This window comes from Panthera uncia, chromosome D2 (assembly GCF_023721935.1).
Source record: "Panthera uncia isolate 11264 chromosome D2, Puncia_PCG_1.0, whole genome shotgun sequence".
NCBI classification, from domain to species: domain Eukaryota; kingdom Metazoa; phylum Chordata; class Mammalia; order Carnivora; family Felidae; genus Panthera; species Panthera uncia.
This window is the reverse complement of record NC_064818.1, coordinates 28,685,100-28,710,336: the sequence shown is the minus strand read 5'-3', so window position 1 is coordinate 28,710,336 and position 25,237 is coordinate 28,685,100. Positions and strand designations below refer to the sequence as shown.

Below are 25,237 nucleotides of genomic sequence, written 5' to 3'. Positions count from 1 at the left end.
AGTGCTCCTTATATTTTATTTTTTAATGTTTATTTATTTTTGAGAGAGAGACAGAGAAAGAGCATGAGCAGGGTAGGGCAGAGAGAAAGGGAGACACGGAATCTGAAGCACGTTCCAGGCTCTGAGCTGTCAGCACAGAGCCCAACGCCGGGCTTGAACCCACCAACTGTGGGATCGTGACCTGAGCCAAAGTCAGATGCTTAACTGACTGAGCCACCCAGGTGCCCCTAAAGTGCTCCTTATATTTTAAAGGCTTCACAATAGCACCTCAATTATTTGGCAGCTGCTTTCCAAGAAGTTCACAGTTTTTGAACATCTTCTCAGATCCAATATCAAGTATATTCTAGTCAGAAACAGTAAGTTCCTTGGTGGCTGGCTGGCTCAGTCAGAAGAGCGTGTCACTCTTGATCTTGGGCTTGTGAGTTCAAGCCCCACGCTGGGTGTAGAGATTACTTAAATAAATACACAAATTTAACAAAAAAGAAAGAAAAAGAAATAAGTTCCCTAAAAAACTCTTCTCTACAAGTGTAGTAACCCATACCTTCTTGAGTAATTTCTTTTTTGAGACGTCATATGAAAGAGAAAAGCTGACCATAGCATTTTTCATATTGACAAGATTCCTTTCTAAGGAGCTGTAGGCTAGGTTAGTCCCCTATCTAACACATCTGCCTTGCTTCAGCCAAGTCACATTACTATTTGGGCATTTTGCTTTTGACATTCCCCTTTTCTCACCTTGCATCCTCTCCATCACTTGCTCATTACAGTAAGATATGCCTTGGGGCTCCTAGGTGGCTCAGTTGGTTAAGTGTAGGACTCTTGGTTTTGGCTCAGGTCATGATCTCATGGTTCCTGAGACGGAGCTCCACATCAGGCTCTGTGCTGACAGTGCAGAGTCTACTTGGGATTCTTTTTCTCCTCTCTCCCTCTGTCTCTGCCCCTGTCCTGCTCTAGCTCTCTGTCTCTCAAAATAAATAAATAAACTTAAAAAAATAATAATAAAACTAATATCACCATACTTTAAAAAAAAAAAGAGAGATGCCTCAAAAATGTATCCTCCAATAAATGTCCCCCCAAACATTTCATTACTCTTAATTCCACATCTCTTCAGCAATTACAGAGAGTTTCCACTTCATTTTTTTTTTTTTAAAGTAAACTCTACCCCCAATGTGTGTTTCACCTGAGCCAGTCAGGCACCCTCCACTTTGTTCTTGAGTTCAATTCGGCTACTTATGTTTTGTTGGTCTACTCAACTAAAGTGCAAATTTCCTACGGGTAGCAACATCTTGTGGGTCTTCTCTGTCCCTCTAATTCGTAACAATTATGGCACAGAGTTGATATTCAAATGCTATCTTCCCTTCCTTTTCTTGATTATACTTGTAAGTCTTTTAAGAGAACCATATTATACGCAATTTTTTAAGAAATCAAATTTCTCAGGGCGCCTGGGTGGCTCAGTCGGTTAAGCGTCCGACTTCAGCTCAGGTCATGATCTCACAGTCTGTGAGTTCGAGGCCCGCGTCAGGCTCTGTACTGACAGCTCAGAGCCTGGAGCCTGCCTTGGATTCTGTGTCTCCCTCTCTCTCTGCCCCTCCCCCACTCATGCTCTGTCTCTCTCACTCTCTCAAAAATAAATAAACATTAAAAAAATTAAAAAAAAAAAAGAAATCAAATTTCTCAGGATTTCACAAATTTAAATTCTCATTCATATCCTTGACAAATAAATTCTTGCATGTCCTTGACATGCAAGTCAAGGAGCAATTGCCCTTACCTGTTTTGGGTTTGATTTTGTTTTTGTTTCTGCTTTTTTTTTTTTTTTTTTTTTTTTAGCAGCAGGCAAAGGTTTATTAGAATATAAGATTAGAAAGGAAGAATAGTAGAAAAGCTCTCTTTACAGAGAGGGGACATTTGAAAGTAAATGCCCAAGGACTATAGGCAAGGGTCCTTGTTTTATGAGGTTCTGGTCAGCCTTCTGTTTCTGCTTTTGCCAAAGTGAAAGGGGACCCATAGCTTGTTGGTTTACACTACCATTGTTTACTTTGGAGACAATATGTGTTGATACTTTCAAGACTTGATATGAAGAGCACCTGGATGGCTCAGTCGGTTAAGCCTCTAACTCTTGGTTTTGACTTGGGTTGTGATCTCACAGTTCGTGGGTTCAAGCCCTCCACTGGGGTTGCACTGGCAGTGCGGAACCTGCTTGGGATTCTCTGTCTCTTCCTCTCTTTCTGCCCCTCCCCTGCTTGTGCTCTCTCTCTCAAAAAACAAAACAAAACAAAACCAGAAAAAAAAAGACTTGATATGAATTAAACAATTCTTTCAAGCAGAAAAGATCTGTTTCCCAATAAGAAGTAAAGATATATTTTTAAACTGCAGACCTCCAGGAATTTAGCCTAAGGTAGAGTCAGAAATGTCTGTAAACATTTATATGTGAAAACAATCCACTGAAGATTGATTTATTACAGCAAAAAATGGGAATCTAAATGTCAAAGGAGGGAAAATAATAGTTATATAAATACTAGAGTCCACATAACAGAATACTAAGCAGCCATTAAAACGAATGAGTTGGATCCGTATGTATTGATTGCAGGATATGCATGATACATTAAGTGAAAAAAGAAAGTCACAGCTCTGTATGATCTGTTGTTAAAAAATAATTATATTTCTAAATGCACAGAAAAAAGTCCGAAAGAATATAAACCACACTGTCAACAATGTTTAGGTCACCTCAACGGAAAGGCAATGGAAAAGGTTGGGGAATGCAGACTGTCAGTTTCACCTTTTACATTTCTGTATTACTTTTTCAAAAGGAAGTATATAATAATTTTGTATAATAAAAAACTGGTAAAGATATATGCCAAATTTTAAGATGACCTTTTTGAAAACTATTAAATAACCTCAGGGGAATGTTCACACTGTACCCTGAAAAAAACACTATGCAAAACAGTAATGACAGTATAGGGAAAACATTTAGACAAAATACATAGATCAATATGTTCAGACTGAAGTGTTATAAATATACCAAATATAAAAGGATTTTTTAAACACATCTAAATGGTAGGGTGATTATAGGTGTTTTTTAAAATGCTTTTCAGTACTTCTCAAATGTTCTATTATGTGCATATTACTTTCATAACACGTACAATGTTTAATTTAAACAAATAAACATGGAGGGGCGCCCTAGTGGCCCAGTCGGTTAAGCCTCCGACTTTGGCTTACGTCATGATCTCACGGTTTGTGAGTTTGAGCCCCACGTTGGGCTCTGTGCTGACACCTTGCAGCCTGGAGCCCGCTTTGGATTTTGTGTCTCCTCCTCTGTCTGCCCCTCTCCCACTTGTGCTCTTTCTCTGTCTCTCAAAAATAAATAAATGTAAAAAAAAAAAATTTAAACAAACATGGAAAAGATTGGTGGAAAATAGCTGCATCTCTTTCTGAACTGCGTAGAACCAGAAATATAAGTGAAAACTTCTAGCCCTCAGTTCAGGAAGTGTTTCATTTATAGCAGTTCCTTCCTATATTTAGAAATAATTCAAGATTTAGTAGTAGTGGAACAAATTTTGGTTCACATTCAAAATGAACTCTATCCTATTATGTAAGAGATTTCATTTTAACTTTATACAATTCATTCAGTAAAGGCTGGCAGAATTCTATCACTATAAAAAGTGTATTCAGGGGAGTCTCCTACTGGGTCATTCAGTACTCCCTTGAGTGTAATAATTCCTGAGGAATAGTGGCTAATCAAACACTTTTACATACACTTACCGTGGAGAATCTATTCCACTGTCTCCCGCCATGCTGTGATTTTCTGTTCCTTCCAGATGACTGTGTTCCTGTTGGACATCCTGAGCCAACACTGGCATATGTGAAGGGCTGAAAAGTTCTAACTTTTGCATGAACTGTTTTCTCACTTCCTGATTCTGAGCACCCTGACTCCAGCTAGCTGGTTTCTTTCCTATGTCACCAACCAAGTCTTGTAGGGTTTCAGTCTCAGAAGTGGCTTTCCTTGTGCTATAGTAATCAAATACACTTCCATCAGTATCTGCTGAGGCTTGCACACATGTAGCAGCACTGGGTCCGTCTTCATAGTTAAAAGTGGACCGAGTCCCTGAATTGAGGCCACAGCTTTCAGCAGAGAGTTTAGGGGTTTGGCTTTCACCTGGGTTAGTGAACAACCCAGGGGGTTTGTAACACTCATTTCCTTTAAGCACCTGAGGCTCAGACCTGTGTATTCTGCGGTTGTACTCAGTCAGAAATCTTTCAGTCCCCTTTTGTTTTCCTAAATGATTCCACTTGCTTCCCCCTGTAAAGGAATACTGAATGCGGCCAGGCAGCATTTGACATAAGTCATCATTCTCAGAAAAGTCCTCCTCATCTAGATATAATGAACTACAGGCTCCATCATCATCTTCCACTTCCTTCTGATACAAGGCCTGGTTATCCTCAGAAAGCCCTTCGTTTTCTGGACTCACAGTCTTTGTTTCCTGGACAAATGCCTTTCTTACTCGTGTTTCTTCTGAGTCTCCCTCTTGTCTCTCGGGTTGTCTCAAACAGTTCATACTAACTGGGTAATCCAAAATACCAAGATTTTGGAACTGGTGTATTGTTTTATCAACTAGTCTACACGCAGAGGAAGCATGGCCTAGAGAGGAGGAACCTTGTGATGGCAGCACATACTGTGTTTCTTTTGCGTCCCCTAATGCGTCAAAGTGAGAATAACTTTTCCTCAAGACTTCAGGGATTACCTCATTTTTTCCACCATACACATCGTGTCTCCTCAGGCTTTCCTTAAAGGAAAAACATTTACTACCATTTTGCAAAACACTACCTTGAGAGTGATTTAAGAGGGGATCTCTAAAGTCATCACTGATAGGCTTGACGGTAGAGTTATTCATAGAAATGGATTCTGCTGTCAGTTTATCTTCATACTGTTCAGCACGTGGCTGTTTGCCTTTACTCTCAAAGATTCTTGAGGAATCCAAAGACCTTGACCTCTGGAAAGGCTTTCCCTTTGGTCCAATCTGACCCGGTTTCAGATCACTGGTCTGGATGTCGTGCCCTTTGGTTGTTGGGTTCCCTCGGTAAGACAAACCCTGGAAAGGATTACTAATTCGCTTCTTGTAAAGCAAATGGGAACCTAGCATTGATGGATTCTCATCAAGTGGTTTCTGAACTAGTGCTTCATTTGGGCTTTGAATTCTGGAGGTGGGCTGTGCAGCAGGGGACTTGGGATGTTTCTCCAGTCTAAGGCTTCCTGGAGGAGGCTCACTTCCCTGACTCCTGGCTTTGTGTCTTTCCCTATGAGAATGGCCCCGCCTTCGAGGCCTTGCAGACCGGCCCCGTCTTTTCTTAACTCCCTCTTTTGAGGGATATTTATGCCTGACTGTGAGCAGATCAGTGGAAGTGCCCTGGCTATTGTATTTTTTCTGTTCTTCGTATTTTTGCATTAGGACGGTATGTTTGATTAAATTGTCAACAGTCAGAATGGGATTAATTCGTTTGATGATCTCATGTTCAATGTCTCGAGGGATATTGTCCAAGTTATCTTCATCTCGAACAGGCCATTCTTCTGGTGGAAACTGGGCAGAGAAACTACTGTGCTCTATTCTGGACTTCTCCTTTCTGGATATACTACGCCAAAAGAGGCTAAAGCCAAACTTCCTGCCTTTTTCTCTGTCTTTTGTGTATGGTAAAGGTTTGGTGCTTTCACAGACGTGATTCCCCTCAGACAGGGAAACTGCTTGATTCTGTCCCAAAGATTTGGATTCCCGCAGACCTTTCTGGCTTTTTCTAGTCACTTCTGCAGCAGCTGGTGTTTCCTGTACATCCTGCGTGCACAGATCAGGGAAACACCGGCAAGACTGACAGTGAGAAATGGCGGCAGCCTTTTCTTGGGCCAACTCTGCACAGCTCTCCACGCTCACCAGATAAGTAACGCAAGTTGGCATCTGGCAGCTTTCATCCGATAGGTCTCTCTTATTTTCATGGGGCGTTATATTCGTAATGAAGTAAGTCTGAGGAGTGACTATGAAGTATCCTTCTCCAGTGTGATAAATTTTCCTTTCTTTAATCAGAGTTCCCAGAGTGGTATAGAGAATATCTTGAGGTGGAACTGCGATGCCTGAAACAAACAAGCATTTTATTACACTGATAGATTTTGAATGAAAAACATTTCAATGCCTGAAGTCAGTAAGTCAGAAATGACCACACATTTGCCTGATGAACCCAGAGCTGACTGTAACACAAGTAATACATGTGATTAAAATGCCAAAGAGGCATTAATAATAATCATAACTTAATTGAAAAATAGGAATATATTTTGGCCCACACAAAGACATAGGGCTAAGTTAATGTTTGAGTAGAGAAAAAAAATGAGTCCACTCAAATACAAACACTAAGCTATATAACCCCATCATAAATTTATTTTATTTTTTTAAATGTTTATTTTTGAGAGAGCGTAAGTGGGGGACGGGCAGAGCAAGACAGAGGATCCGAAGCCAGCTCTGCACTGACAGCAGAGAGCCCGATGTGGGCCTCGAACTCATGAACCGTGAGATGGTGACCCGAGCCAAAGTCTGGCCCTCAAATGACTGAGCCACCCAGGTGCCCCACCCCTCACAAATTTAAATGTTCACTTCAAGAAAGCATTCTTGAAGAGTTTTTGAGAATAATCACAGTCTCCTAGCTTAAATCTTAATAATCTAAAGACAAAATGAAAACCAGCTTGTGTCAGGGGGAGGGCAAACTATCTAACATCAATATTATGATAGTTTTTCAAACTAGGAAGGTAACAAATCTTTTTAAAAGAAATCCCTGGGGGTAAGGGGGGGGGGCGGGCACCTGGGTGGCTCAGTCAGTTACTCATCTGACGTCGACTCAGGTCATGATCTCACAGTTCAGAGCCTGGAACGTGCTTCAGATTCTGTGTCTCCCTCTCTCTCTGCCCCTCCTCTGTTCATGCTCTGTCTCTCTCTGTCTCAAAAATAAATAAACGTTAAAAAATTTTTTTAAATAAATAAACATTAAACATTAAATTAAACATTAAATTAAATTAAATTAAATTAAATTAAATTAAATTAAAAGAAATTCCTGGGGTGCCTGCGTGGCCCAGTCAGTTGTGTCCATCTCTTGGTTTCAGCTCAGGTCATTATCTCACAGTTTGTGGGTTCGAGTCCTGCATCAGGCTCCAGAGCTGGCAGTGCCAGGCCTGCTTGGGATTCTCTCTCTCCCTCTCTTTCTGCTCCTCTCCTGTTCATATTGTCTCTGCCTGTCTCAAAATAAATAAACTTAAAAATTTTCCCTTTTCCAAATAGCAGCGTTCAAAATTGTATTTATGTTGTGAAAACATTTTTGAATAACACTGGAAGAAAATACATCATATATTAACATTGATTTACTTGAGTGGTGGTACCATAAGTGGTTACTTCTCTAGATGTTCTCGATTTTCTACAATGAGCATATTTTACAATGGGAAAATTTTTTAAATACTCTTCTGCAGGGGTGCCTGACTGCATGTTGGGTGCAGATTACTTAAAAATAAAATCCTTAAAATTATTTTAAAGATAATAATATTATTAATTAATCAAAAAATACTCTTCTACATTCATGCACTGGGATATCATGGCAGCTGTGTAAGAATGAGATAGATCGATATATAATAATACAGAAAGATTTCTAAAATATGTTTTTAACCTAGGCAAGGGGCAGAGAGAATGTAAAGATCTAATTTGGGGTTCCTAGGTGGCTCAGTCAGTTAGGCGCCCGACTTCGGCTCAGGTCATGATCTCATGGCTTGTGAGTTGGAGCCCTGCGTCAGGCTCTGTGCTGACAGCTCGGGGCCTGGAGCCTGCTTCAGACTTCTGTGTCTCCCTCTCTCTCTGCCCCTCCCTGGCTCATGCTCTGTCTCTCTGTCCTTCAAAAATAAATAAGCATTTTAAAAAATGATCCAATCTATGTTATAAAAATAGAACACATATGCTCAAATACAATTTATGAAAGTATACACAGGAAAAGAGAATAGAAGCTGTTGCCTTTGGGAGGTGGCAATGGAAGGATGTGACTGGCGGGGGGGGAGGGAGAAGATGAACTTTCCCTTGTTTTGCTCTGCACTCCTTTCTACAATCTGATTTGTTGTCATAAGCATAATTTTTGAGGGGCGCCTGGGTGGCTCAGTCGGTTAAGCGGCCGACTTCGGCTCAGGTCATGATCTCACGGTCCGTGAGTTCGAGCCCCATGTCGGGCTCTGTGCTGACAGCTCAGAGCCTGGAGCCTGCTTCCGATTCTGTGTCTCCCTCTCTCTCTGACTCTCCCTTGTTCATGCTCTGTCTCTCTCTGTCTCAAAAATAAATAAACATTAAAAAAATTTTTTTTTAAAACCCATAAGCATAATTTTTGAAAAAGTTCCTTTGGAAAGTAAAAGAAATACCCTTATTAAATTTGTTGATGCAGGCCTTTTCCTAGCAGGGCTCTAATACAAGGGTCTACAATAGAAAAAAAATGTAGATATCGCCCAGTTTATTTACATGTTTAAGATGATTTATAAATAGGGGCGCCTGGGAGGCTCAGTTGGTTGAGTGTCTGACTTCAGCTCAGGTCTTGATCTTATGGTTCATGGGTTTGAGTCCCATGTCGGGTTTTGCACTGACAGCACAGAGCCTGCTTGGGATTCTCTGTCTCCCTCTCTCTGCCCCTCCCCAGCTCGCGCGCTCTCTCAAATAAATAAGTAAATAAATACACATTAAAAAAATTTTTTTTAAGTTGCTGAAATCCCTCTTTAAAAAAAAATGACTTATAAATAGAAAGCAAACACATACAATGAACTAATAGAGAAAACTTGCTGTCCTACCTGGGTAATGTTTCATCAAATGCTCCAATAGTGATTCCTGTGTCACCACAATCTGAGCAACATTCATATCAGATATAGCACAGCAAAGAACTTCAGCCAAAGGTATAAACTGAGATTGAGCTATTGGATTCATTTGCACTGGAAAGACATCACCTAAATTGGAGGTTTAAAAAAAAAAAAAAAAAAGGAAAGGTGATAAATTTGTAGTAAAAAATGTTTGGGGGGAGGGGCGTCTGCGGGTCACTCAGTCAGCTGAGCATCTGACTTCGGCTCAGGTCATGATCTCACAGCTCGTGGGTTCAAGCCCCATATTGGCCTCTTGTGCTGACAGCTCAGAGCCCGGAGCCTGCTTCAGATTCTGTGTCTCCCTCTCTCTCTGCCCCTCCCCCACTCATACTCTATCTCTCTCAGAAATAAACAAAACATTAAAAAAAATTTTTTTTAATATTTGAAATTAGTGAATCAAGAATAAAAACTGAATAGTACATGGAATTGCTATTTTTTTCATCACTTTTTCCTCAGAATCTGTTAACATGATATGTACAATGATAGAGAGCATAGAAGAAAAGTTTTACATTAGGGTCCCTACTTTTTAAGAAGTTTGTAGACTTTGTCACTGCTTTACATGTAAGAGATAGTAAGTCCCCAGATTAAAGGCACAAAGTGCTATCAGAGTACAGGTTGGACAATGCTTATATGGTAATTCTCATCTTTCAAAGCATTTTTTTTTTTTTCACATTAGCTATCTGAGGCAGGCGGGGATGGGATTCTTCTTTATAACACAGAAAACCTTCGGGGTGCCTGGGTGGCTCAGTCGGTTGAGCATCTGACTTTGGCTCAGGTCATGATCTCGTGGTTCACGGGTTCATGCCCCGCATAGGGCTCTGTGCTGACAGCTTGAAGCCTGGAGCCTGCTTTGGATTCTGTGTCTCCCTCTCTCTCTGCCCCTCCCCAACTCATGCTCTGTTTCTGTCTCTGTCTCTCTCTCAAAATTAAGTTTAAAAAATTTAAAAATTAAATTTAAAAATTAAAAATTAAAAAAAAATTTAAAATTAAAAAATTTTTAAATTTAAAAAATTTTTAAATAAATAAAATTTAAAACATATATAGAAAACCTTCTGAAAGCTCAAGAAATTGTCCCAAGGTCAGACAGCAAGTAGAGTGACAGAAATAGGTCTTCTGACTCCTAATCCAGTATTTTCATCATTCCACATTTTCCTGATTGGAATGATTAGGAAGGAAGGAAAGTGCAGAAATGTTCTTCACAAGCATAAAGCCACGGAACAAAACCATGGAAGGAGGAAAGCACAAGGTATATAAAAGCATGAACAGAATTATCCTGGTTGGATAGAGCTGAAGGGTTATATCAGACCCAAGTGGAAGACCGACTGGAAATGGAAGCTAGACCATATTGTCCTTCCTCCTTGCTAACGTATTAAATAAATGTCCTTAACTTGCTATTACTCACATTAGAGTTTTAGATTCTGCTGAACATCCAAGGGAATCCCTCAGTTACTTGGACATGAAAGACTAGGACTCAGGAAAGAGATTTGGGGATCAACTAATACAGATGAGATCTGAAACTATGGAGTGGAGTAAATTCTTCAGTGGGAGAGTAAGGAAGAGAGCCAAGGAACACTTAACTACAGGACTATCTACAGTTAAGAGACAATAGGGGCACCTGGGTGGCTCAGTCAGTTGAGTGTCCCACTCTTGATTTCAGCTCAGGTCATGATCCCAGGGTCAAGGGATGGAGCTCCACATGAGGCTCCACACTGAGCATGGAGCCTGCTTAAGATTCTCTCTCTCCCTCAGGCCCTCTACCCCGCTCATATGTGCGCTCTCTCTAAATAAATAAATAAATAAAAGCCACTAATCCCATAAAAAAGAGAGAGATAATAGAAATAGGGACCCACAAAAGAGAGAAGGCCCCATAATGGGGGTAGAAGGGAGAGAACCAAAAGTAGGAGAATAAAATGCTCCAAAGTGAATAGTAAAGCAACAGTGTCAAAATGTTTGAATGAGATCAAAAGGTTGAGGGAGGAGACAAAACGGCCATTGAATTTCGTGATGAGAAGGGGACCACTGGTGACTTTCATTAAGAATTGTTTCCATAGAGGGGCGCCTGGGTGGCGCAGTCGGTTAAGCGTCCGACTTCAGCCAGGTCACGATCTCGCGGTCCGTGAGTTCGAGCCCCGCGTCAGGCTCTGGGCTGACGGCTCGGAGCCTGGAGCCTGTTTCCGATGATTCTGTGTCTCCCTCTCTCTCTGCCCCTCCCCCGTTCATGCTCTGTCTCTCTCTGTCCCAAAAATAAATAAAAAACGTTGAAAAAAAAAATTAAAAAAAAAAAAAAAAAAAAAAGAATTGTTTCCATAGAAAAGAATACCAAAACTAAATGTCAAGTTGAAGGGAAGGGAGTTGGTGAGAAAAAAGTAAAGTTAATGGATCCTCCTTCCAAAGCAGGGTTTCTTAGCTTCAGCATTTTTGACATTTGTGGCATGATGATAGGGTGACCAACCATCCCAGGATGACCAAAACTCAGGGGTTTCCTGGGACATAGGATTTTCAACGTGATAACTGAGAAAGTCAAAGGCAAACCAAGATGGTTGGTCACCATAGCCACATAATTCTTTGTTGTGTGGGGCTGTCTTGTGCACTGTAGCATGTTTAGTCGCATCCTCGGTCTCCACCCACTTCTAGATGCCAGGAGCATCTCCCACAGTTGCAGCAACCATACTTCCAGACATTGCCAAATGCCTCCAGAGGCAAGGGAAGGCAAAACTGTCCCAACTACAAGCCATTGTTCTATACCATTTGTTGGAAAAATCAATTGTGAAAGAGGAAAAATCGAATGCAAACCAGCAAGGAGTAGGATCAAGTGAATATGAATGTGTGTGTATCTTGTGATTTTCTTAAAAGAAGATCTCTGCACATTTGGATGCAAAAAGGAAAGGCTTAGCGGAAACGATGTACATGATTCTGGGAGACAGAAGACCAGGGAGACAGCAAGATCCCAGAAGAAAGGCATAGGAAAATGCACAAAAGGCACAGGTAGAAGAACTGCCTTAGAAACAGGGAAGATATTATCATCTGAGATCTGAAAATAGAGGGTGGTAGAACACCAGAAATATACTGAAGCGTAGAAGGAAAAAAAACCAAACCAAACAAAACATTAGCACAGCAAGGTCGTCTGATCTCTGTAAAGTTAAGGCAGTGAAAGAAAGGATAGGAATAGGAGAAAAAAAAAAAAACAGGAATGAAGAGAGGAAGAGTGGAAAGGGGGTTGGAAGAGCTATTCTTGGAGTATACTAAATAAAAAAAAAAAATGAATACAAAGATTATGAAGGAGCCCTGCAGGGGTCTCAAGATGATGGAAGTATGGTTTCTGGCAGGTGAAGTGGCAATCTGCAATAGAAAAGGGTGAGAGCCAGGGAGGCCAGCAGGGCTTCTCGAATTTTAATGTGCATATGAGAATCCCCAGGAGACTGTGCTAATGTGCAGATTCTGATTCAGAAGGTCTGAAGCTGAGCCTCTGATTCTGCATTTCTAACAACTTCCCAGGTGAGGTCCACTTGGGAATGGTAGAGGGTTAGGGTGGTAATGACAGCAATGTTAAAGTGGGTAACCATTCAACAAATAAACATGGCCCTGAGGCACAAGGAGTCAAGTGTAGCCAAAAGGAAGGCAAAGAATTGAGAAAACCTGGTTATGCCCTGCAGTTGATTCCCCTAGTGATAGTGGAGAAGCCAGTACATTGTACTGGTTATTGAGGGGGAAGGAAGGTGGTGAGGGCTGGCAAGGTATGAAAGGTTGTAGCCAGCTGGTGAGAGGCCCACAGTACTTACTGTATCTGCGTGAAGAAAAAGGGCTGTCATAAGGAAACTGGTAAACAGTTTGCTGTTATACATAACGTTGGTCTGTTTCCCTGTGTACTTTAGCTTCTCTGTCTGGCAGACTGGGGCATCTCCGAACTTGGAAGGTCACAACAGGGCAGAACTGCCGTCTGCCACCGAGGCAACTGAGGTTAGGATCTCCTCTTGTGTACTTGTGGCTCTTCCACTGGGTGATGCCAGGATACTTACAGCATTCTGAGAAGCTAGGATGAATGGCTAATCGATTAACGTTTCTAAGGGCAGTGATAAGAGATGATGCTCTGAAGCTTACTGTCCAGAGGGACGATAGCTGACCTAAACCTCAAATTCCTCCTAGAGACTCTACCTCTAAGCAGAGCATAATAAGTCTCTGCCTTTCTTCATTCCCTCTTTGCCTTTCTTTTTTCCCTCAGAATTTGGGATTTACCTTCTTTTCTTTCATCTCCCTCCTCAACCAGAAAAAATATACAATTTCAAATAGTTCCATGCTTCTTTAACATAACTCTATGTGCTTAATTTGAAATAAGTGACTTTTCGGTATCTTTCTTCCTCATCTCCGAAAACACTCTTAAGTGACTTTTTTCTTGTATGTGATTTTATATTGATTACCTGCCCCCGCACCCTCCCCCCTCACTTTCATGTGGACTAGAAGTCCTTCATTCAAAAAGAGGGAGGAGAAAGGTCTCTCCTAGAAAGTTTAGGGCTAGAGTATTGGCGAAGTATAAGGCAAAACTTCAAAAGTTTTGCTCAACCACACAATCCACTTTCAAGCCTCACCTCATCCCTACCCTAAACCCAGTCACTTTGAACTTTGAGATGGGAGGAGGAGGAGGAAGCATTAAAAGGAAGATGAGTGGCTAGAGCGTCAGCATCCCTATCGCGCCCTCTGCCGGTAGCTGTCCATTTTTTGGCAAATGAAACAAGGAAGCTGTAGGAAGGGTGGGGGTCCAATACTCTGATCTCCACTATGCCTTCGGGATACACTGAAGCAGCCCGTTTTTTAGCTCAACCCTTAAATTTATTTCCTCTTTTCACAGGAAAAATAGTCAAAATGGATTTTTCATGGGGCTGGTGGGAGGGATGCACGGGATATTCCTGTACATTTCTTTGCAATCTCCCGTATATCTAAAATTATTTTAAAATAAAAGTTAAATATAGATTTTTCAGAAGGCACTACTTTTAGGGGCACCTGGTTGGTTCAGTCCATGGAGTGTGCAGCTCTTGATCTCAGGGTTGTGAGTTCCAGCCCCACACTTGGTGTAGAGATTACATAAAAATAAAATCAAGCAGATAATCAACGATCACTTTTAGTTAACAAGCAGATATAAATGAGAAACAGAACTTTTTTCTTACATTTAAAAAATCCCAAGCAACTTCTTTTAAAGAATCCTGACACTGCTTGCCAAATCCAAAGACACTCTCAGAAATTGTACTCATAATTCCTACCACGGTGTGGGAATGAGTATTTTAAGAGTCAACAAATCTATCAACCAGGAATTCAAATGGCCTTTTTTTTCTCCTTAAAATTAATACAGCAATATGTCAATTGCATTTTGGAGGAACATGTTAAATTGCATTTAACCTCTGCTTCGGAGCTCCCTCTAAACAAAGCCTAGAGAACGTTTCTCAGAACATTTCCTTCATAGCCATTAGTAAGATACGTCTTCAGGTGCATAAATCATCAAGAGTTGTTTGTGCAGGAAAGCAGAGTGAACCCTGACATGGGAACATTTGTGACAGACGCAGGAATCATTTTCACGCGACAGCCATCTTTTTTCCTTCAGTAAATAACCCTTAACAGAGATTTCCACCAAATATTAACTTTCTGTGTAGAAGAGCCCACTTACAGATGTGACCAGATTTCACAGTGAGGAAAAGGCAATCCTTTGGCTTTATCCTCAATTACTATGGAGTAATTGAAGAGCACCCTTAAGCCCGGGCCTGTCGTGGACCTTTGACCCTTGACCTGTAGCAGTGATCAGAAGGCTAGGAGAGGCTGTGCGCCAGAGTAAACAGTTCCCAACAATGTTCTCTCTGTTTACACAGTCTTGCACTCTTGGGTGCTGCAGAAATGGGAAAAGCATTTAGGCTGAAAGACTGGTTTGACCAAAACACCAACAAAGTCGAACCATATATATCGGTGCCTACTACATTTAATGCCATCTTTTCGGAAAGGACTTTCTGTTACTAACTTGCTATACTCCCAAAGGATTTAGTTGCTATTCATATATTTTTTGAGTTTCCAAATTATGAGTTCTAAAACAATTATTCTTTAAAAATCCACTTTGGGGGAGAAGAAACAAAAACAGCACAAGGCAAATTAAATAGCTGTGGTGTGTAGAAGTCCAATCAGAAATGAAAGTATGGAGTTCTGAACTGTCACAGGTTGACAAGCAGGCCCCTTATGGCTTGGGATCCAACAACTGTGACTGGAATTGCACTCCTGTGTGACGGGTATAAATTCATATAACCTCCCCCCCCACCAAAAAAAAAAAGTTAAAAAAAAAATACAACCCCAGGCAATCAGTCTCTGCCCCTGATGCCTAATAATAGTGGCCTAGAAAGCCCCTAGCTGATGGCAGAAGCCTGGAAGTGCAGCTTGCTCCTGGAGTTGGTGACAATAGCTCTATGAGGATCCAGTGCAAACTCCTCATCAAAACTCTGAGAGGAAAACAAAACAAAGCACAAACCAAACAAAACTGAAGAAAAGGAGGTGGCTTCTTTATGTCAAGACAAAAGGCCTCGTCCATATGCCTCTGGTGGAAGGCCTCTAGAAGAATACCCTATCTTGGCTGTTTTCTATCAGCAAAGTGGCTACAAAAAAGTCATTTCCTGGCTAATTCATGAGGCGTAAATACTCACACCCCAGTGTAAAATGTCAGGAGGTACACTCATGACAAATATGGATACAGCAAGACTGCCTTTCACCGGACCCAGGTAAGGCAGCTGGAGTCGACCAAGCAAACTGTCCCCCAATGCTGTTGGTACTGGAGAAACCTCCAACCAGGGACAGCAGACTCCTAAATCTGCCAGTTACAGATCATCAGTTGGAAGCTTTAGTAAAATTAAGCGAGCCTCAACTTTGCACTCTCATGACTGGGAGCACTGGTGTCAGCCTAGTGGCCGGTCCAGTGAGGTTAGTTTTCCAGGGTTAGTGGGTGTGGGGGGCACAAGCCAACAGAAGTGTGACCGTGATCAGTCCCGGCACCCAGAGTGAGCGTCGGATGCCACGCAGCAGTACTGGGGTTCAAACAACATACTCGCTCCACCTCTTGAAGGGGAGGTTTGGGATCATAACCATTTTGGAGGAAAGAGCCAGATGCAAAGAAACCGTGTGATCCTAGGCCTCCCAAGTGAGAAAGGCGGAACCAAAATCAAGCGGCAATCTGCCTGGCCCAATCCCACGTTTGCCTTGTCCACTGAGAAAACTTGGGAAGAAAAACCCATCTTTATCGAAACTGAGTTTTATTTTGCTATCTGAATGCTCCAGTTAAATTTCAGGGCCAAAATTAAAGTTTTCTATAAAACCTTTACTTTTAGGGGAAAAAAGTTAAATACCATGTAATATTTACATTGATGTTTTCAAGACACCTAGACACATTCCCAAAAGGCCTTCTCGTGGAATCTAAATCCTGACATTTTAATTGGGAGTACTAAAATACGATTTTAAGGTTCATAAGAGACTGTGCTACCAAATATGCAAAACAGAGGAAAGATTTCTTTGAAAATTTGGAAAGCACTCACATCAGAACTTTTTTGTTGTCCCACTAAAACATGAATTTGCCATAAAATTCTAGGCAAAACTGATGCTAAGATCATTTAGTTCATATTTCAAACACAAAATTTTCTCTACTATAAAAATGTTTAGTCCCTATACAAGTTTATGGACACCGTGCTAGGCAGTCTGCCAGAAATTCATGCATTATTGACCTTCAAAGGGTTTAACTGAGCCGCTCAAACTCAGCTAATTACCCGGACACATGAAATCTGAGACCATCTTTTTGGGTGCCTGTATTGAATCACACTGTGGGAACGGTATCTTCTACGTGCATTAGAGATGACAATGGAGCATGAATAAAACAGCCTGCAAATACACTCAAGTTTAATTAAAAAAAAAAAAAAAAAAAAAAGGATGTTTTGTTCTAAGTAATCCAAGAAGCTTCTCTGATTTTTTAACTCCACTTTTATCCAAGGCAGAATTTCCAGATTCCTTTAACATTAAAATTAATCCTGTTCTTTTAAAAATTAAAGTATTTTGTAACAATGTGTATCTCATCAGAGATAAGACACTGTGCAAAATCTCCATAGCTTTAAATAATTAGATCTCTTGTGTTAGAACCTTAAATAGGTTCAGAAAATCAAACAAAATAGGAACAAAAACATTTCAGACCAGCAATACCAAGTCCCTCTCCATGTCTCCCTTTTACTTCAGTAAAATAAAAGAATGCAAACACTTTCCTCCACATTTAGAAACTGAAGAGTACCAAGACTCAGAAACAGGCTGTAGATCTAAGGTTAGTCAGGTTATCTGCCATGGAAGCTGAAATCTTTCTCAAGCACGGTGATGTTTATTTTGAACTCCCAGACAAATGCTTTCCCTTCTGGGACATGCCCTCTGTTGAAAAGCTAAAGGCTTTGCCTTGGAAGCCTGGGCCAGTCCAACACCAGGAGTCCTTAATGTTGTCTTCTGTAATAACCACACTTCAACCTGTCAGGGTTTGTGAATTAGCAGCCCCTTTCTTTTCAACTGATATAGCCACTAATAACCACTTTCAAACGAGTTGCAGAGGCTTTGGGCCATTTATGACAGACTCCACGATTCAGTCGTCAGACAGTACATGGGGTATAGAAAAGACAGAGGTGGTCCTATTTTGGGGAGCCCTTTGGCCTCTAGCACACTTCCCCCATGACCACCTCATTTTGGGTAGAGATACAAGGACACCTGGCCGGGGTTGGGGGGGGGGGGGGGGGGGGTGACGGGGAAGATGTGCATGACTCAAACTGGCTGGTTTTTTAAAAAACACTGAAACTCAGTACTCAGCCCCAAAGCCCTCCAGGCCCTTTGGTGCCCTTCCCTAACCTCTCTTCCCTTAAGGCTTCCACTTTGGATGTTCAAGATTTTATCCCAGGGGTGTCTGTTTTCTCAGGCTGTCAAAATTAACTACCATAAATTTACTGGCTTAAAACAACAGAAATTTATTATCTCACAGTCTACACATCAATAGTCCCCTGGGCTACAATGGTTCCTCTGCTCCGGGTCCCTTGGCCTAGGCTCTAACTAGAGGCTCTAGAGAGAGTCTCTCTCCATGGTCATTCAGGTTTTTGGCAGAATTCATTTTCTTCTGATTATGGGACTTAGGACTCAGGTCTTCATTTGCTTGATGGCTGTCAGAAGGGAGCCTCTTCTCAGCGATTTAAAGCCATCTATATTTGTCCTGTTGCCCCCTTCATCTTCAAAGACAGCATGGAGTCTTCTGCACACCGCGATTCTGACTTGCCCTACTGTTGCTTCACTTCTGTTCCAGCCAGATAAAGTTCTCTGCTTTTAAGGGCTCATGTGATTAGATTGCGCCCACCCAGATAATCCAGGATAATCTTCCTAAAGTCCATGACATAAAATTGCATCTGCAAAGTCCCTTCTGCCATGTAAGGTAACATATTCACAGGTTCCAGGGATTTGGAGGCGGACAAGTCTGGGGCACCGCTCTGCCTACCTCAGCAGATGTAAGGGCTGGGGACCAGGAACACCTGAGAAGAGAGGCACAGGTTGTAAACTGCAACGGTCCTGGATCTCCCTAAAAATGGCCATGCAGGAGAAAATCTTTCTTTGCCCTCGAGGCAAACCTGGGACTGATTTAAGGTGAACCTTCTCCCCAAGAGTCTGGAGGCCACACACACAATGGCTGTGACTGGCAGCTGAGAGTCATGGTGATGAATATAAAATACCACTGTGCAAAACTGGGGGAAATGTTTAGCACCGAGGTTGCTTGGATAATAGATAAATAAAAAGTTCCCCGTGACGAAGAAGCTGTCCTTTATTATGCAGTCTTCGTATTACGAATGAGCATTATATTGGTGGGCAAGGGACCTGGTTCTGCTATGTGGCTCTGGGTAAACCACTTCTCTTGAGTCTCAGTTTCCTTGTCTCTGAATGTGGGACTGAACTAGATCAGTGTTTCCCAAGATGTGTTCTGTGGAAAATTCATTCCACAAAATGCTCTGCAAGGGTCCCAAGGCCAAATGTTTAAGAAACGCTGCCTGGAGTCACAGTGGCATTGTTAAAAGCTCTGAGAACTGTTACGGACAATCTAGTTTATTTAACCCCGTGTTTCCCAGTCATACCTGGCAGCAATCTTTCTCCAAAACCTAGTATTACCCTTCAGCTCTGACTTCTCCCTGAATAGTCTGTACTCTCATCTCCCCGTGCCCGTGTTTCAAAATCCCGTCAGGAGGACTGGCCCAAATGCTGACTGACTCTCCCCTGAACTGTTCTCGGAACCCATCAGCTAGAGTTACATTCTCCCTCCTACAGGGACCACTTAAAGAAACATTGAATGAGCGGCTCCCATGGTGTAGCTTAGGTATTCGTAATATTATAACAACACAGTCATTCAATCATTCCTTATCCTGCAAATATTTATTGAGTACCTACTATATGCCAGTTCCTGGAGATACAACAGTGAACAGAATACAGTTTTGGCCTCCAGGGGCTCTGATTCTAGTGGAAGAACAGTGGTTGGAGGCAATCACAGCCCAAGAGGAGGGCTATCATTGGTAGGACGGAGACTCAGTCTTCCTGGTCCCCCTCCTGAATGCCATTCTCAGAAGTGTGTGGATGCCTGGGCAGGATCATCATGAATGAGAAGAGCCAGACCTGTCCCTTCTTTTTTTTTTTTTTTTTTTTTTCAACGTTTTTTATTTATTTTTGGACAGAGAGAGACAGAGCATGAATGGGGGAGGGGCAGAGAGAGAGGGAGACACAGAATCGGAAACAGGCTCCAGGCTCCGAGCCATCAGCCCAGAGCCTGACGCGGGGCTCGAACTCACGGAGCGCGAGATCGTGACCTGGCTGAAGTCGGATGCTTAACCGACTGCGCCACCCAGGCGCCCCCAGACCTGTCCCTTCTTGTTCTGAGACAAATCCACCCTTCACGTGTTCATGCCATTTTGAGAGGGTTTTCTATAATCTGCAGCAAAACACATGTTTAGTCAGGGGCTTTTGACATTTGTTTCCCCTTCAGGTTTTCCACTGTGGGCAAAATGTTTGCCCTGCCAAGGGCTGGAGTGAAGCTTCTGGATTCTACGGCAGCTGGGTGACTCTAAGCCAAAATGCTATGCTGACGGGTCTTCACAAGAAAGGTGTCAGGGCTTCTGCTGCTTTCCTCCTATCATGCCAGGTCTGGAACACGCCACGAGAAGGATGAGAAGCAGCAACTTTAGCTAGTACTGCTACGTTTTAACTGCTCGGGGAAATCTGTCCTAAAGAGGCTACAATAGGCACTCTCCTCGGGATGAGGAAGGATTTCGTCATTGCTTGTAGAAACCACAGAGGGGGAGATAAGAACAGTCACAGCTGTACAGCTCGCTCTCCAAATGGATATCTACAGTTACAGCCCTGAGAACGGGATGCCTTTCAATCTCTCCTGAAAGGAAGTCTTGTGAAATGCAGCCAATAAGTCAGTATCACCACTCATGTCGATGTAAGATTAACTCAGCATGTGAAGAGGCAAATAATGAATAACAACACCACTTCTATTTCAGGAGTAGGTAATCCCTGCCATTTGTTGAAGATAGTTGGGTTCTGTGGTGACAGGACCTGGGAGAAGGCTCTACTTTATTTACATCATGAGATACAAACTTAGTGTTGACTTATACTCCAGGCCAAACACACACACATGTATATTTTACTAAAAGCATCACAAAAATTGTAGCCTGGCCTGTTCCTCTCCTATTGATGGAGGTGGGGGTCGGGTGACCCAGAATAATGAACAGGACCTGCCCCCAGAATCCAGGGAGGATAATCCCTGCCCGCAGGCTCCTGCCCAGGCCCCCAGAACAGGGCACTCAGCGCAGTCAGCCACCCTTTCTCCCACCTGGGAACCGCTCCTGCCCCAATCAGGAAAGCATCACTGGGTTTCTAAATCAATGGTCTCTTTCACTCCTCCCAGACTATCTGCTATGCCCCAGCTGCTTTCAAGTTGATTACAGATTCTTCTGGCCTCCTGAAATATCAACTTTTAAAGATAAAAGCCACTCCGGGGAAAACAATTCATAGAAATGTAGTTTTACTGAGAAGCACTTCCAGGCTGTTAGAGACTTTAATGACATAAACTTGTCGATTCTAAGATTGTGAATTCCCTTTTATTCGGCCCAGAAGGCTTCACATTACGTTTGGGCAGATGTGCCCATACCTCAGCAGGCCTTTAGCACCTTTTCACAAGGTCATTGCCTTAGAAATGAAAAGTTCACCACCTGAGAAATCTTTTTTTTTTTTTTTTAATTTTTTTTTTTAATGTTTATTTTATTTTTGAGACAGAGAGAGACACAGCATGAACGGGGAAGGGGCAGAGAGAGAGGGAGACACAGAATCGGAAGCAGGCTCCAGGCTCTGAGCCATCAGCCCAGAGCCTGACGTGGGGCTCGAACTCATGGACCATGAGATCGTGACCTGAGCCGAAGTCGGACGCTCAACCGACTGAGCCACCCAGGCGCCCCAACCACCTGAGAAATCTTAAAAGAGGCTGTAGGCCTTGCTTACCATCCATGGCTCTGATTTTTACATGTGGGGTCATAGGACCACTGCCTCTGGGAGCGAACCACCTGCTTTATACTAAGCTGTCCATTCCTGCACCTCTGACCCAAGGCAGCCAGATGTTTGCTCAGGTTACACGCTGGCAGAAAGAGTGTGGGTTTGTGGACCACCTGGGTGGCTCAGTCGGTTAAGCATCTGCCTTTGGCTCAGGTCATGATTTCACAGTTCGTGGGTTCGAGCCCTGCATCAGGTTCTCTGCTGTCAGCGCAGAGCCTGCCTTGGATCCTCTGTCCTTTCTCTCTCTACCCTCCCCCACTCCTGCTCTCTCTCTCACTCTCTCTCTTAAAAAATAAATAAAACATTAAAAAAAAAGAGTGTGGGTTCATGCATATCACGTTGTGTGTCCAGGCAGAAACTGCTAGGGTCCGCCTGCAACGGTTAGCTGACTTTTCCCTTCACCTTCCACATGGACATGGCTTCCCTACCCCACTCAAAACAAATGCACTCTTTTCCTCACTCTCTTTGGTCTCAGCCCAGAAAAGGAGACTCCAACACATCTTTTAGACATACTACTTCCCAGCTTATTTCTTCTCTGGTCCCCTCTTCTTCCTACCTAGGAGTCTAAGACTGACATTCTCCTTTCACTTATGAAATATCCCTTCTTGCAAATGCGGCGCAGACCGTACTCCTGCTACCCACACACTGCTCATTTCACCAACCCTCTTACTCAGGCCGCTGCCACCTCACATCTTTGCCGGCAGCCCAATGCATGGTGCCTAAACTCAGCTGTAGGAGAGCAAAGACAATTCCTGTGGAAGTGCCTGGAGCAGCACAGACCTCTGGGTCACGAGAGTCACGCATCTGTCCAGCTTCCAACATTGCACAGTGGAGCAAACTGTCAGCAAGAGAAGTAGAATCTTTGACTTTGAAGAGCTGGGACTTCCTGGAGAAATGTTGCTGAAATCTTGAGATCCTCAGCTAAGTTAATTTACAACTATGTAGTGAGAGAACTCTCGGAAGATTTACCTAACTCTGAAGGTGTGTTTACATTTCAAGGGCAAATGAGACCCATGACCTTGGAAATAGCTCTAGGTCATAAAAACTGGAGCCACCAGGGTTGCTCTGGCTCCTGCAGAGATGTGTTTATGTTCCAAAAGGTTAGAGGGAGAACCCGGGATCCTTTCCATCCTGTTTGCAAGCAACAAAGGTTTTTCTCCCTTCTGGGAGAAGAGAAGGAAGCAGTTGCCTCTTCTGTATAGAAGCAAGGAAAATCCATTCTTCTCCATCCCTCACCTAGGGAGTGTCTAACCACCTATGCTGGAGATTTTGCCATCTGGCTTTCATTAATAAAAGTGCATATGAAAAGCCCAACAGTTATTATGGCAGCAAAGATGATGGTATCCTATTTGTCACGTGGTTGACTGGAAGAGACAGAGCCCCAAGGCTGGTTAGCAGGATTTAAAGGATATCCACAGGAATCAGATCTGTTAAAAAGATTGAGAAATTTGTTAGGGATTAGGAGATAGGCTTGGAAAGTGAGGATTGGGATTTTGCTCTCTGCTCTGGGTGGACCCAGAAATCCTTCAGGGTGGGCTTCAGGTGGGACAGGAGAAGCTCGTGTTGCTCTTCTGCAGGTGAGAAGAGAGACTTACTCAGCTCCCAAGGCAAGAGCAAGACTGGGAGGACCGCACAGCTACAGGTATTGAGTCAACACTACAGGGAAGGGTGTGGAGCACCACCTTGGAGACGCTTCCTTGCTCCCCTCTGCTCCTTAGTTCCCCTGCGACTCCAGACTCCAGCTGACTTTCCTGTCTCAGAAGGCACTGCACTAATCCCTTTACACCCACCAGGGGACAGGGAGCCTGGAATGTTGACAGTTCTGTGGAGAGAGGACTCAGGGGTAAATGGAGATGCTGAGGAATGCAGAGTGGAACGCCTGGCCTGGCCTGTGAGCTAGCAGGAGTCCTGGAGCATTCTCACATAGGCCAAAGAGAAAGGAGAGGGCTGTTATAAAACACCACCCTGCTGCCTGCATTTTGCCCCACTTCTACATTCCCCACCGGGGAGGAAACAGCTTCTCCCTGCAGCTGTGATTTTATCCTGTAAATGCTGATTTTAACTGTTAGGAGTTTGTGGAAAAATTTGCAGTGGGGAAAAAAGAGGAGCTTAAAAATGACTTTGTATTGTTGTCTGTGCTGTTACACCTGAATGTATGGCAGAACTTGATTTGGAGGTTATAAGCTTGTCCTAAGTGCTCGAGAGGGATCATCTCACCTCCTCCATCACGGAAGGCTGCAAAGAGAAAGCTGCCCTTGCCTTTTGTCACCTGTGAGTGGAATGGATGTCTCTTAGCCCTGAGGTTCTCTGGCAACAGGGAGAAAACTGTTGGCTTCTTACCATAAATTTGGAGACCTGAAATCTTACTAGATTATAGGTGTGAGAGACAGAACAAGTCTCCATGCCAGATTTTTGCTGTGATGCTTGCCTTAGGAAAGGTAGTAAGGCCAAAGCAAGAAGGGGGACAGCTTCCAGAGTCAGGTACACCCTAGTAGAAGTTTTTGACATGGATACTACATAGTGTCTTTTTGAAAAGCAGCTTATGAGCTTGTTAAGGAGCTCTTGTGGAATTCAGATGTGCCCATTCGTGGAATGGGTCAACTCACACTCCGTGACCGACAGGTAAAAGGAGCTTTTACAAAAATCCTTGTAAGAAAGGCCTTGCTAGCCGAGCAGCGGTTCTGCTTTGCATGAGAAAGGGGCAGAGCGATCTCCTCTAGCTGCCCCAAGCAAGGAAAAGCCACTGGCTTTTAGGGGCGGAGAGTCAGGTTTTCAGCTCTCCTAAGCTAAAAAGAGGTGTGGTGCCTCTCTCCTACCCCGCTTTGTGAGCTGAACTCAGAATGTTCAAAGACATCCTTCTGTGAGGCTGTGAGCTGCAGAAACGAATCCTGAATACGGGCGGACCTGTCTGGATCGCACACAGGTGCCCACGGAAAGGGCTGTTGTCCAGGAGGCCACCGCTGACGGAGTCTGCCCCATCCCTAGCAGCCCCTCCGCCCGCTCAGGTGGATGGAATCAGAGGGGACTCTGGGACCTCCCTCGGTGAGATCTCATTGCTGTTGGCTTTTTGCAGTCAGCCTTTCTGACCTTTGCAGTCGGGTCATTTGTGCCTCCTCTGGTTCTGACAGAGGTCACTTAACCATCAGCTGCTGGTCGGATTCGCCTTCTCCCAGTACACACACCTCAGGAAGGCAGCTTGATGATCAATGCAGCCGTCACCAGGGAGGGCAGATTCTCTGAGCTTTTCACTGGCTCGTGGTCAGAAAGGTAGGAGTGAGGGCAGTATAGATCTATTTCAAAAAATGTTTTCATTCAGAATTCTGCCCTGACCAGTCTCCTGCTTATGATGTATCTTTCTTCCCCCTGACAATCATCCCAGGTAAGCTTGCCTGCAAAGGGTCTCAGGAGATGCAGATTTCATAATTAAGTCTGTTTGAATTGTGTGCAAATGTTCTGTGAAAAGGCTTTTTGTCTCTCTCACACCCAACCCTTGTGGACGAAATGTCTGGGTGAGAGGAGTGTATGATGGGAAAAACTTCGTGAAGTCACAGTAAGGAGACACACTGACTCAGTAACAATGAAAGGAAAGTCAAAAGCAAGGCCCTAGAGAAGGAAGAACTTCACACCCAGGAGATGGAGGGCAGGGGATTCATGACGCTTGTTTTCCAGAATCTGCTCCTGGAGCCCTCCTCCCCGCTGCTCTCCTGACCTGCTGCCCTG

General features: G+C 43.2%; 1 protein-coding gene across 2 annotated transcripts in view; it reads right to left on the bottom strand.

Moving 5' to 3' along the window:
* STOX1 (storkhead box 1) overlaps window positions 1-25,237 on the bottom strand; it is a 58,927-nt gene that overhangs the window by 6,802 nt on the left and 26,888 nt on the right. For both annotated transcript variants that reach the window (XM_049645148.1, XM_049645149.1), the window contains exons 2-3: window positions 8,837-8,989; window positions 3,757-6,112 (exon numbers count right to left, since the gene is read on the bottom strand). In XM_049645148.1, the coding sequence (XP_049501105.1) occupies window positions 3,757-6,112; window positions 8,837-8,989 (2,509 nt within the window). The remainder of the gene's footprint in view (window positions 1-3,756; window positions 6,113-8,836; window positions 8,990-25,237) is intronic.